At 36.8% G+C, this 13,260-nt stretch overlaps 1 protein-coding gene across 4 annotated transcripts in view; it reads right to left on the bottom strand.

The window, feature by feature from the left end:
• The window catches only part of LRCH2 (leucine rich repeats and calponin homology domain containing 2), a 250,428-nt gene that overhangs the window by 77,969 nt on the left and 159,199 nt on the right, over window positions 1-13,260 (bottom strand). For 3 of the 4 annotated variants that reach the window (XM_053580439.1, XM_053580441.1, XM_053580442.1), the window contains one exon: window positions 9,653-12,403. In XM_053580439.1, coding sequence (XP_053436414.1) covers window positions 12,284-12,403 — 120 coding nt within the window. In that variant the 3' untranslated portion in view covers window positions 9,653-12,283. Of the gene's footprint in view, window positions 1-9,652; window positions 12,404-13,260 lie in introns of those variants that run through there. The other variant, XM_053580440.1, reaches the window with a different exon arrangement.

Genomic DNA, 13,260 nt, shown 5'->3' with positions numbered 1-13,260 from the left:
TATTTTACGATTACCACTATTTTTATTGCAGTTGTTCTTATATTGCTGTTGTCGTGGCTATTGCTTGTATGTTTATGTGTTTCCATCTGTCTCTGTATCTATGGGCCCATGTGCCTGGTAAACTTTGTATTTGTTTATTTGTTCATTTAGTCTCAATGAGCTTGGTGTTACAACCTGCAACCCTGAGCTACTAACACCCCCCTCCACTCTCACTCCGTGATCTGGAGACCTGCCCCCTCAGGAGTCCAGATTCTTGGGTGAACTCTCAAGAGGTGTAGACAGGACCTGGACTACAGCTGGCCAGTGCTGACTCTGTAGCAAAGGAGCGAGAAGACAATGGTCGGCTGAGAGGGAATTACACTGGAGCGGTGGTGCCCCGAGGTGCAGAGCAACAGCTGTCTTCAGCAATAACAAGGCCCACCCCCAGATATCCCACAGCCTCTCCTCCTGTCTTCCTGGGCAACCAGATGAGGCCGAGCATCTTCTCAGATGGCAACCACCATGGAACAGACCTGGGACTTAAACACAGGCCCCGTGAGTAAAGGGTTTTCCTGAGACGGTACCAACCTGGGTGGAACATGGGGACTAGAAAACACACCCACAGAGCCAGGAAACTCCTAGGGTGGGGCTGATCCACAGAACCGCTCTACTGAGCCTAAGACGCACCTGGCCCTTAGGGGATCACCAGCCTATAGACAAAGGAGGCCAAGAGGCCACAGCCAAAAACTGATCGTGCTGCGAATACAAACCCGCAGGACTCAAGACAGGGCCTGAGACACAGGTTCTGGGAACTCAAATCAGCCTCTCCTCTGCAGAGGAATCTCTTGACCTCAACCTTGACCTCTTGACCTTCTGGCAAGGTCAGAAACAAACTCCCACAGGGTTGTTCCCTTCACCCAGTAACATAAACTAAGGGTGGGGCTGGAACTGAGTGAACACCTCCAGCCTCCATCCAGTGCCCGAGGTTGACAGGCCACACCACTCCCTGCTGGATAAAGACAGAGAATAGCGGCCTAGTCGAGCAGACACAGGCTACCCTGTGACTTAGGCAGGTGCAAACCCCTGGAGTATCTGCTTACTGCAGACAACTGACTGGGTCACAGCCCTGTGGGGCTAGCAGCGACTGGGTGTGACAGAGCTGCAAGGTGGGGAAGGAGGCATCAATCTTCCCAGACTGATCTATTTACTGGTGGCTCTTCCTGACTCCACACAGCACTGGAGCAAGCCATTTTAGAGCAGTCAGCAGACCCCTGTGATCCAGTTCCCAGGGACCTCTTGAACTCTCCCACCCGAGGCAGCTGCTGACTGAGACAATTGACTTGGACCTTTTGAACTGAGTCACTCACCTGGGGACTATCCAGGTGGTGCCCTGGGTGTGTGGTTGTAGGAAGGTTTGATTTTCCTTTTCCATTTGTTGCCTGTGGTGGGTGGGGTGACTTAATTGCTGGTATTTCTCCACAGCTGAGACTTCAACCCAGAGTAACTGTTTCACTAGGGTCACATAGAAACCAGCTGAAAACAAGTCAGAACCACTTAGCCCCTCTACACCAAACAGGGCCCCAGTTTCTCAGGCCACAACACTGTACGGGTCCTCGACAAAACACCAGAGGAAAATAAAAGGGAGTAAAACAATCATGGGGCGGAATCAGCGGAAAAACTCTGGTAACATGAATAACCAGAATAGATCAACCCCCCCAAGGAAAGATACGGCATATGTAATTGAAGATCCCATTCACAAACAACTGGCTGAGATGTCAGAAATCAAATTCAGAATTTGGATGGTGAACAAGATTAACAAAATGGAATTAGGAATTCGTGGAGAAATTCAAAAGCTGTCTCAAGAATTTAACGAATTTAAAGACAAAACCATGAAAGACTTAGACACACTGAAACAAGAATTTGCAGCCCTCAAAGATATGAAAAATACAGTAGAATCCCTCAGCAACAGAATGGACCAAACAGAAGAAAGGATCTCTGACATCGAAGATAAAGCCTTTGAACGCTCCCAAACTCTCAAAGAGGAAGAGAAATGGAGAGCAAAAATGGATCACTCACTCAGAGAGCTCTGGGATAACTCGAAGAAGGCAAATAACCATCTCATAGGAATTCCTGAAACAGATGAAGTGGCCTCACTGGGCGCAGAGGCCCTTCTGCATGAAATTATGAAAGAGAATTTTCCATACATGCCTAGAGAACCTGAAATTCAGATAGCAGATAGCTTCAGAACCCCAGCACGACTCAACCCCAATAAGACATCCCCCAGGCATATCATAATTAACTTCACTAAAGTTAGTATGAAGGAGAAAATTCTCAAAGCGGCCAGGCAAAAGAAATCTATTACCTTCAAAGGGAAGAACATTAGAATGACTGCAGATCTCTCTGCTGAAACTTTTCAAGCCAGAAGAGGGTGGTCATCAACGTTTAATCTCCTCAAGCAAAATAACTTTCAACCCAGGATCTCGTACCCAGCTAAACTGAGTTTCATTTATGACGGAGAAATTAAATACTTTAATGACATACATATGCTAAAGAAATTTGCCATAACCAAACCAGCTCTTCAGGATATTCTCAGACCTATCCTCCATAATAACCAACCCAATCCTCTACTACAAAAGTAAACTCACTCAGAAACTTCTGATCAAACTCCAACTTCCACAATGGCAAAAGGATTAAAAATGCCCACTGGACTTTCAAAGAACTCAATACCCCAAATTTCACCAACTTATCAATACTCTCCATTAATGTGAATGGCTTAAACTGCCCTCTAAAGAGACATAGGTTAGCTGACTGGATACAAAAACTCAGGCCAGACATTTGTTGCATACAAGAGTCACATCTTAACTTAAAAGATAAATACAGACTCAGGGTGAAAGGATGGTCATCCATATTTCAGGCAAATGGTAACCAGAAAAAAGCAGGAGTTCCAATTTTATTTGCGGACACAATAGGCTTTAAACCAACAAAAGTAAGGAAGGACAAAAATGGTCACTTCATACTTGTTAAGGGTAAGACTCAATATGATGAGATTTCAATTATTAATATCTATGCACCCAACCAGAATGCACCTCAATTTATAAGAGAAACTCTAACAGACATGAGCAACTTGATTTCCTCCAGCTCCATAATCGTCGGAGATTTCAACACTCCTTTGGCAGTGATGGATCGATCCTCCAACAAAAAGCTGAGTAAAGAAATTCTAGATTTAAATCTAACCATCCAGCATTTAGATTTGGCAGACATCTACAGAACATTTCATCACAACAAAACTGAATACACATACTTCTCATCAGCCCATGAACTTACTCCAGAATCGATCACATCTTAGGTCACAAGTCTAACCTCAGCAAATTTAAAGGAATAGAAATTATTCCATGCATCTTCTCGGACCATCATGGAATAAAACTTGAGATGAGTAACAACAGGAATCTGCATACACATACAAAACATGGAAGTTAAATAACCTTATGCTGAATGACAGCTGGGTCAGAAATTAGATCAAGAAGGAAATTGCCAAATTTCTGGAACAAAACAACAATGAAGACACGAACTATCAGAACCTCTGGGACACTGCAAAGGCAGTTCTCAGAGGGAAATTTATAGCAATGCAAGCCTTCCTCAGGAGAACGGAAAGAGAGGAAGTAAGCAACTAAATGGGACATCTCAAGAGACTGGAAATGGAAGAACACTCCAACCCCAAATTCAGTAAAAGAAAAGAAATAACCGAAATCAGAGCAGAATTAAATGAAATTGAAAACAAAAGAATAATACAACACATCAATAAATCAAAAAGCTGGTTTTTTGAAAAGGTCAACAAAATAGATAAACCTTTAGCCAACCTAATCAGGAAAAAAAGAGTAAAATCTCTAATCTCATCAATCAGAAATAACAAAGACAAAATAACAACAGACTCCTCAGAAATCCAAAAAATCCTTAATGAATATTACAAGAAACTTTACTCTCAGAAATACAAAAATCTGAACGAAATCAACCGTTACTTGGAAGCATGTCACCTTCCAAGACTTAATCAAAAACAAGCGGAAATGTTGAACAGGCCCATATCAAGTTTAGAAATATCATCAACCATACAAAATCTCCCCAAAAAGAAAAGTCCGGGACCAGATGGTTTCACATCAGAATTCTACCAAACCTTTAAAGAGGAATTAGTACCTATATTACTCAACCTGTTCCAAAAGGTAGAAAAAGAAGGAAGACTACCCAACACATTCTATGAAGCAAACATCACCCTGATCCCCAAACCAGGGAAAGACCCAACAAGAAAAGAAAATTATAGACCAATATCACTAATGAATATAGATGCAAAAATATTCAACAAGATTCTAACAAACAGAATCCAGCAACATATCAAACAAATCATACATCACGACCAAGTCGGTTTTATCCCAGGGTCTCAAGGCTGGTTCAATATACGTAAATCTATAAATGTAATCCAGCACATAAACAAATTAAAAAACAAAGACCATATGATTCTCTCAATTGATGCAGAAAAAGCTTTTGATAACATCCAACATCCATTCATGATCAGAACACTTAAGAAAATTGGTATAGAAGGGACCTTTCTTAAACTGATAGAGGCCATCTACAGCAAACCCACAGCCAATATCATATTGAATGGAGATAAATTGGAATAATTTCCACTTAGATCTGGAACCAGACAAGGCTGCCCATTGTCTCCATTGCTCTTTAACATTGTAATGGAAGTTTTAGCCACCACAATTAGGGAAGAAAAGGCGATCAAGGGTATCCACATAGGGTCAGAAGAGATCAAACTTTCGCTCTTCACAGATGATATGATTGTATATCTGGAAAATACTAGGGACTCTACTACAAAACTCTTAGAAGTGATTAAGGAATACAGCGGTGTCTCAGGTTACAAAATCAACATTCATAAATCGGTAGCCTTTATATATACCAACAATAGTCAAGTTGAAAAAACAATTAAGGACCCTATCCCATTCACAGTAGTGCCAAAGAAGATGAAATACTTGGGAGTTTATCTAACAAAGGATGTGAAAGATCTATATAAAGAGAACTATGACACTCTAAGAAAAGAGATAGCTGAGAATGTTAACAAATGGAAAAATATACCATGCTCATGGTTGAGAAGAATCAACATTGTTAAAATGTCCATACTACCCAAAGCAATATATAATTTCAACGCAATCCCCATTAAAGCTCCACTGTCATACTTTAAAGATCTTGAAAAAATAATACTTCGTTTTATATGGAATCAGAAAAAACCTCGAATAGCCAAGACATTACTCAAAAATAAAAACAAAGCAGGAGGAATCACGCTACCAGACCTCAGACTATACTACAAATCGATAGTGATCAAAACAGCATGGTACTGGCACAAAAACAGAGAAGTAGATGTCTGGAACAGAATAGAGAACCAAGAGATGAATCCAGCTACTTACCGTTATTTAATCTTTGACAAGACAATTAAAAACATTCAGTGGGGAAAAGATTCCCTATTTAACAAATGGTGCTGGGAGAACTGGCTGGCAACCTGTAAAAGACTGAAACTGGACCCACACCTCTCACCATTAACCAAGATAGACTCTCACTGGATTAAAGATTTAAACCTAAGACATGAAACTAAAAAAATACTAGAAGAGAGTGTAGGGAAAACCCTTGAAGAAATTGGGTTGGGCGAGTTTTTTATGAGAAGGACCCCCCGCCGGGCAATTGAAGCTGCTTCAAAAATACACTATTGGGACTTGATCAAACTAAAAAGCTTCTGCACAGCCAAGAACACAGTAAGTAAAGCAAGCAAACAGCCCTCAGAATGGGAGAAGATATTTGCAGGTTATGTCTCTGACAAAGGTTTAATAACCAGAATCCACAGAGAACTCAAACGCATTAGCAAGAAAAGAACAAGGAATCCCATTGCAGGCTGGGAAGGGACTTGAAGAGAAACTTCTCTGAAGAAGACAGGCGCACGGCCTTCAGACATATGAAAAATTGCTCATCATCTTTAATCATCAGAGAAATGCAAAACAAAACTACTTTGAGATATCATCTAACTCCAGTGAGACTAGCCTATATCACAAAATCCCAAGACCAGAGATGTTGGCGTGGATGTGGAGAAAAGGGAACACTTTTGCACTGCTGGTGGGAATGCAAATTAATACATTCCTTTTGGAAAGAGATATGGAGAACACTTAGAGATCTAAAAATAGATCTGCCATTCAATCCTGTAATCCCCCTACTGAGCATATACCCAGAAGACCAAAAATCACACCATAACAAAGATATTTGTATCAGAATATTTATTGCAGCCCTATTCATAATTGCTAAGTCATGGAAAAATCCCTAGTGCCCATCGATCCACGAATGGATTAATAAATTGTGGTATATGTACACCATGGAATATTATGCAGCCTTAAAGAAAGATGGAGACTTTACCTCTTTCATGTTTACATGGATTGAGCTGGAACATATTCTTCTTAGTAAAGTGTCTCAAGAATGGAAGAAAAAGTACCCAATGTACCCACCCTTATTATGAAACTAATGTAGGACCTTCACATGAAAGCTATAACCCAGTTACAACCTAAGAATAGGGAGAAAGGGGAAAGGGAGGGGAAGGAGTGTGATTAATGGGATTACACCTGCGGTGCATCTTACAAGGGTATATTGGAATCCTAGTAAATGTGGAATGTAAAGGTCTTAGCAAAATAACTAAGAAAATGCTACAAAAGCTATCTTAACTAATGTGATGAAAATGTGTCATACGATCTATGAACCAAGTGTATGGTGCCCCACGATCATACTAATGTACACAGCTATGGTTTAATAAAAATAAATAAATATAAAAAAAAATACATTACAGGGACCTGATGAAACTAAAAAGCTTCTGCACAGCCAAGAACACAGTAAGTAAAGCAAGCAGTCAGCCCTCAGAATGGGAGAAAATATTTGCAGGTTATACTTCCGATAAAGGTTTAATAACCAGAATCCACAGAGAACTCAAACGTATGAGCAAGAAAAGAACAAGTGATGCCATCTCAGGGTGGGCATATGACTTGAAAAGAAACTTCTCTAAAGAAGACAGACGCACGATCTACAAACACATGAAAAAAAAGCTCATCATCCTTAATCATCAGAGAAATGCAAATCAAAACTACTTTGAGATATCACCTAATCCCAGTAAGAGTAGCCCACATAACAAAATCCCAAAACCAGAGATGTTGGCGTGGATGTGGAGAAAAGGGCACACTTGTCACTGCTGGTGGGAATGCACACTAGTACATTCCTTTTGGAAGGATGTTTGGAGAATGCTTAGAGATCTAAAAATAGACCTGCCATTTGATCCTATAATTCCTTTACTAGGTATATACCCAGAAGACCAAAAATCACAACATAACAAAGACATCTGTACCAGAATGTTTATTGCAGCCCAATTCATAATTGCTAAGTCATGGAAGAAGCCCAAGTGCCCTTCAACCCACGAATGGACTAGCAAATTGTAGTACATGTATACCATGGAATATTATGCAGCCTTAAAGAAAGATGGAGACTTTACCTCTTTCATGTTTACATGGATGGAGCTGGAACATATTCTTCTTAGTAAAGTATCTCAAGAATGGAAGAAAAAGTATCCAATGTACTCAGCCCTACTATGAAGCTAATTTATAGCTTTCATATGAAGGCTATAACCCAACTATAGCACAAGAATATGGGGAAAGGGCCAAGGGAGGGTATGGGAGGGGGAGGTTAGGGTGGCGGGAGGGTAATGATTGGGGTCACACCTACGGTGCGTCTTAGAATGGGTACAGGCGAAACCTACCAAATGCAGAATACAAATGTCTACATACAATAACTAAGAAAATGCCATGAAGGCTACGTTGAACAGTTTGATGAGAATATTTCAGATTGTATATGAAACCAGCACATTGTACCCCTTGATTACACTAATGTACACAGCTATGATCTAACAATAAAAAGAAAAAAAATTACTGCCCTAAGGTATAATTTTAATTTCTACTTTATAAATTATATAGCATTACTTCATATTTACTTGCATTAGAAATAACTAAGATATCTAAACAACGTTTAAGAAAATTAAGTTTGATATTAAAATTTCTATTTATGTATTTATATATGTAAATACCCAATTCATTTCTTACTTATTTAGATTGATACCTGATACATTATTCATGGAATAGAGTGAAAATAAGTTACTTTTCCCTAATTACATGCCAGGGTAATCAAAATTTTGTATTTGCAAAACCAAAAAAAGTTTCAATAACTTAAATTTTAAACTGATCCCATTTTAAAGAATCTCCTGGGTTTTTTTGTTTGTTTTTTGTAGAGACAGTCTCACTTTATCACCCTCAGTAGAGTGCCGTGGCATCACACAGCTCACAGCAACCTCCAACTCCTGGGCTTAGGCGATTCTCTTGCCTCAGCCTCCCTAGTAGCTGGGACTACAAGTGTCTGTACCACAACACTCGGCTAATTTTTTATTGCAGTTGGCCAGGGCCGGGTTTGAACTTGCCACCCTCAGTATATGGGGCCAGTACCCTACCCACTGAGATACAGGCGCCGTCCCATAATCTCCTGTTTTTATTCTGGTAACTTTCAAATGATTCAATCAGCAACTTTCCATTTTAAATCACCTATGTCAGAATTCTTATAAATTCTAAACTCTAGGTTTCCAATGCAATAAGACTTTCTTTTTCTAAAACAACTAGAGCCTTACATTACACACACACACACACACACAAATATTATTGTGGAAATTCTAAGCTATTTAAAGAAGATAAGCATAGGGAATTTTTTTCATGTTTTAAAACATAGGAATAGGAAAGGTTACACTTTAATAAATACATTACTGTGGGTATTTTCCAATACCAATTCCAGAAGATATCTGGGTGTTTCCAAGTTAACCTAACATACAGTAATGTATCAGTCCCTTGGAGTGCTCTGGATGATGAGACAGGTTCCTGAGAATTCTAGTACCATTCTAAGTAGAATATCAAAATTGTAGATTTACTAAAGCATAAAACAAGATTAGTACAGTTACCTAATAAGTTACGCTAAATACTTTACTTACTTAAGTACTTCTTTAAGTCTGAGAGTTGGAATAACTCTAAAATATCAATAAGTATCATCTTTAATAACATTTACCTGAATTGCTTTCTACTTTTAGAATAAATCACAATTATAAATAAATAAGTTATTTTAATTAAAATATGTGGAATTTTTAAATTAGAATTATCTAGAAATAAAAGATTAAATTTTTGTATCACATAGCAGTTTAAGGGCAATTCAATGGTATACTTCATACTAAAACATACAATAAGAATAATTACAATATGACATGTTCTACCTTTTATGTTATGCTTTCCCTTACAATTTTGTTACATGGGTTTTCTTATATAAAAGTAACATTATTTTGTGAGGATATCCTAAAAAATTATTGGTTTTTTAAAGAATGTACTACCTACTGAAAATAACAATATAAAGTGAATCTGGACTCACACAACTTGCTACAAATATTCTCTTAATGTCTGACTATTTCTCCACACTAGAGAATAAAGACACAAGCTATTACATACTGACCAATAAATGGAAGCTGTGATGGTGAGAGAGAAGGTAGAGAAGGAGAAAAGAAATTCCAGACAAATTCTTTCATTCAACTTTATCCACAGTTTGCATCGGTAATATACATTTAGTGTTCCATTTGTGTTAAAATGCATCAGAAAATCAATTAAGATAGATCTGTGACCAATACAAACATTTCTGAATTCTTCAAAAAATTCAGTTAGAAAAGTCATTAAACTAGCATTCTGTAAAGATTAACAAATGGTAATGCACTTTTATTATTTCAATTCTAATATATCCAACATTACTTCTTGTGCCATACAGTAATAAAATTCAACAGAAATAGCTATCTATTGAATTTTTATGGCCTAATAAAATATTTTAGTTTGACTATTCAGACCTCATCAAATCACAAATCCCATTCAAATAATGATATTCATTCTTAATTCAATAACTGATGAAACAAATATATAATAATCATAAAAACATTTAGAATAAATTTTACACTTAAAACATTACTGAAAGAAATATATCAGAGCCTTGGTACAATGTCATTGGAGACTATGATCTGAATCTGCTTTACAGGTGGTGTTGCCATTTGGTACAAGAGTAAATGAACTGCCATGGCAAGGTCCTCAGATGGACTCACCTTAATAGAATTTTGCTTTGCAGTAAAGAATGCTACAGTAAGGTTCTGGTGTATTTTCTCTTTAAAGTAATAATTAACTGACAAGTGAAATGCAATAAGAAAACAGCCTACAATTTCACTACTATGTCAATGATAATTAAACAGGACAATACTTGTCAAATAATAACACTACATCGATTAATAAGAGGAATTCTATAGCATGAATAACTATGAAAACAGTACAAATAATTATAATTGTTGTAGTTTTTAATGGTCACTTAGATTTTAGTTTGTATTATAGTCAAATTTTTTACATTAAAAAGTCATCAACTAAGGTACTTATTTGCCATTTTTTACCTATATTACCCAATTTTCCACTAGGGAGATTATGTCAATGAGATCTTTTAAAAAATCCAACTGAAAAAAACAACCAATCAGCTCAAATATTTAACATAATAAATTACTAATAATTTAATTTTTAAATCTCCTGATCATCAGAAGCTTTAATTCTTTAAAAGCTTCAATTTGATCCTTGGGGAATATAAAGAACACGTCTGTATTCTAAAACGAAAACTTAATTCTATAGCTTTATGCCAACTGATCAGAAAAAGCAGAGTTCTTCTTATACCAATCATTACTATACCATTTGGCACACTAGTTTTTACCTTTTGTATATGCCCTTTGAAATAGTGAGGCTAACATTTTTAATAAGTTGCATCCATATTAAGAGGTAACAAGTGCAAATGATCACATATTTAAGATATGGTTACTTGCTTGCCTACTATAAAAGTAATTAAGGGTTCTTCTATAGGAAACTGAGTTATGCAATACAGTAATGTTTTTGAAAAATTCTTGCACTACTACCAACGCACATTTATTCATCTCTAACTTAAACAAGGACTTTGTGTAACACAGTATCTCATGAAAATATGTATAGAATGGTCTGTGTTTAATTCTGCGTTTAATCAAGTTAATTGAGGATAATAAGCTTTACCGGCTTCATAAATGGCCAGATATCAAATAAAAACCTATTCCTCAACACTACTCTCTGAATATATCTAAAGGCAGCACTGATGTAATACTCCTGAAAGTCAAAGTATAGACCCAACCTTTGGCAGTTTTAGCAATACGTCCTTGATAACTAATACTTGGCTAGTTTCTCAAAAACCTTACTGCTTGTGTAAAATTTTCAATACAGAAATAAAATACTCTTCAAATAATACATTTTAAAAAATGACTATGTTTTGCAAAATTAAATAGCATAAATTAAGCATATTAACGTCGGTTTTTGACAACATGAAACAACCAATTTAAGGAAAACTGCAATGGACTAACAAAAAAACCCCACAAATGTCACAATGTGAGGCACATTTTAACCCTCACACATTATTGACCTTATAAAATCTACTAAAATATTTTAAAGTTCCATTGATTCTATTAATACATAAAAAGAAATTGCAAAAATGCTTAAGACTATATGAGTCATCAATTACACAGGCACTTCACATGTAAACAATCTACAGTACAACTGAAAATATTTTGGCACCAACCTATAATACTAAAAGAATTTATTATAAATTCAGAATTCTGTTTTTCCTACTCATTTTTTTCTAGAAAACTAAGACCAAAGATCGAAGAAATTGTGTATAAACTAGGATTAGAAGTGTATTAAATAACTCAAATATAGAATTGTTTTAAACTGCTAAAAAACAATTACCATTACCCACGTGTTTACTAGTATGCTATGATGTAAAAAAATTAAACCTAATGTGATTATTAAATTGAAATTACAGTTTAAATTTAGTATCAATCCGCTTTCTGAAAAATAATCAAGGTTATCAACTGACTTAGTAAAAAGAGAATTTGAGTTCATCAAAAACTCTTAGTAAATTAATCCAGTTTTCCTCCAAAAGAAGTTTGGGCAATTAAAAATTTAAGTTTGTTGTTTCAATATAATTTTTTTAAAAACCCTAAGGCTTCACCTAAGGCAAATTATTTTTTGACTGAACATTCTTATTCATGAATTTGAGATATCTGAAATCACTTCAAATAAATGAAACTATATACTTATAATTTTAAAATGTTGTATCAAGCCATCGAAAGTTGAGATGCCTTGGTTGTAGGTAGTTCAAGGAGTGCCTGAACTGTGACACCAACTTTCACAAGACCTCGTTCTTCCAAAATATGATGAGGCAAACAGAGTCTTTCCTGGGGAGGAAAAAAAAGATATTTGAACATTCTGTTTTTAGCAGTGTAGTAAAACTTAAGTCAGAATTGGATTTTTAAAACATGCTTTCTATAAGACTTCAATGGAAGGGAGGGGGGAGGGTTTGGTGGAGGGAGGATAATGGGTGGGGCCACATCTACGGCGCATCTTAGAATGGGTACAGGCGAAACTTACTAAATGCAGAATACAAATGCCTACATACAGTAACTAAGAAAATGCCATGAAGGCTATGTTGAACAGTTTGATGAGAATATTTCAGATTGTATATGAAACCCGCACATTGTACCCCTTGATTGCAGTAATGTACACAGCTATGACTTAACAATAAAACTAAATAAATTAAAAAAAAAAGAGAGAGAGGGCAGCACCTGTGGCTCAAGGAGTAGGGCGCCGGTCCCATATGCCAGAGGTGGCGGGTTCAAACCCAGCCACAGCCAAAAAAACAAAAAAAAAAGAAAAAAAAAAGAGAGAGAGAAAAAATGTTATTCTAAAGTTTTCTTTTTTATATTGCAATCTAAAATGTGTCTAAGTCTTAACTTACACAAAGAAAAAAGATTGACCTTGTCTGAAATGCTATCACCCTATACTTGAGTCTCCTCTATACAGAAAACATTCATAAAATAACAGCTTACCACTTCTGCATTCACTATTCAACCACTGCTATCCTACATTTGCCCCTAAAGCTTCTGCCCACTAAAATCACTCTGGTAAAAATCACAAATGCCTTCTTAAATGCCAAATATTGCACATGTATACTTGACTACTCTGACATATCATTCCTTTCATTAGTGCCTATCTTGAAACCTTACCTCTCCCTTGTCTCCCGTGACACAACTTT

This window comes from Nycticebus coucang, chromosome X, assembly GCF_027406575.1.
Source record: "Nycticebus coucang isolate mNycCou1 chromosome X, mNycCou1.pri, whole genome shotgun sequence".
NCBI lineage: Eukaryota > Metazoa > Chordata > Mammalia > Primates > Lorisidae > Nycticebus > Nycticebus coucang.
Note: the sequence above shows the minus strand (reverse complement) of the source record. Positions and strands in the feature narration are given on the sequence as shown.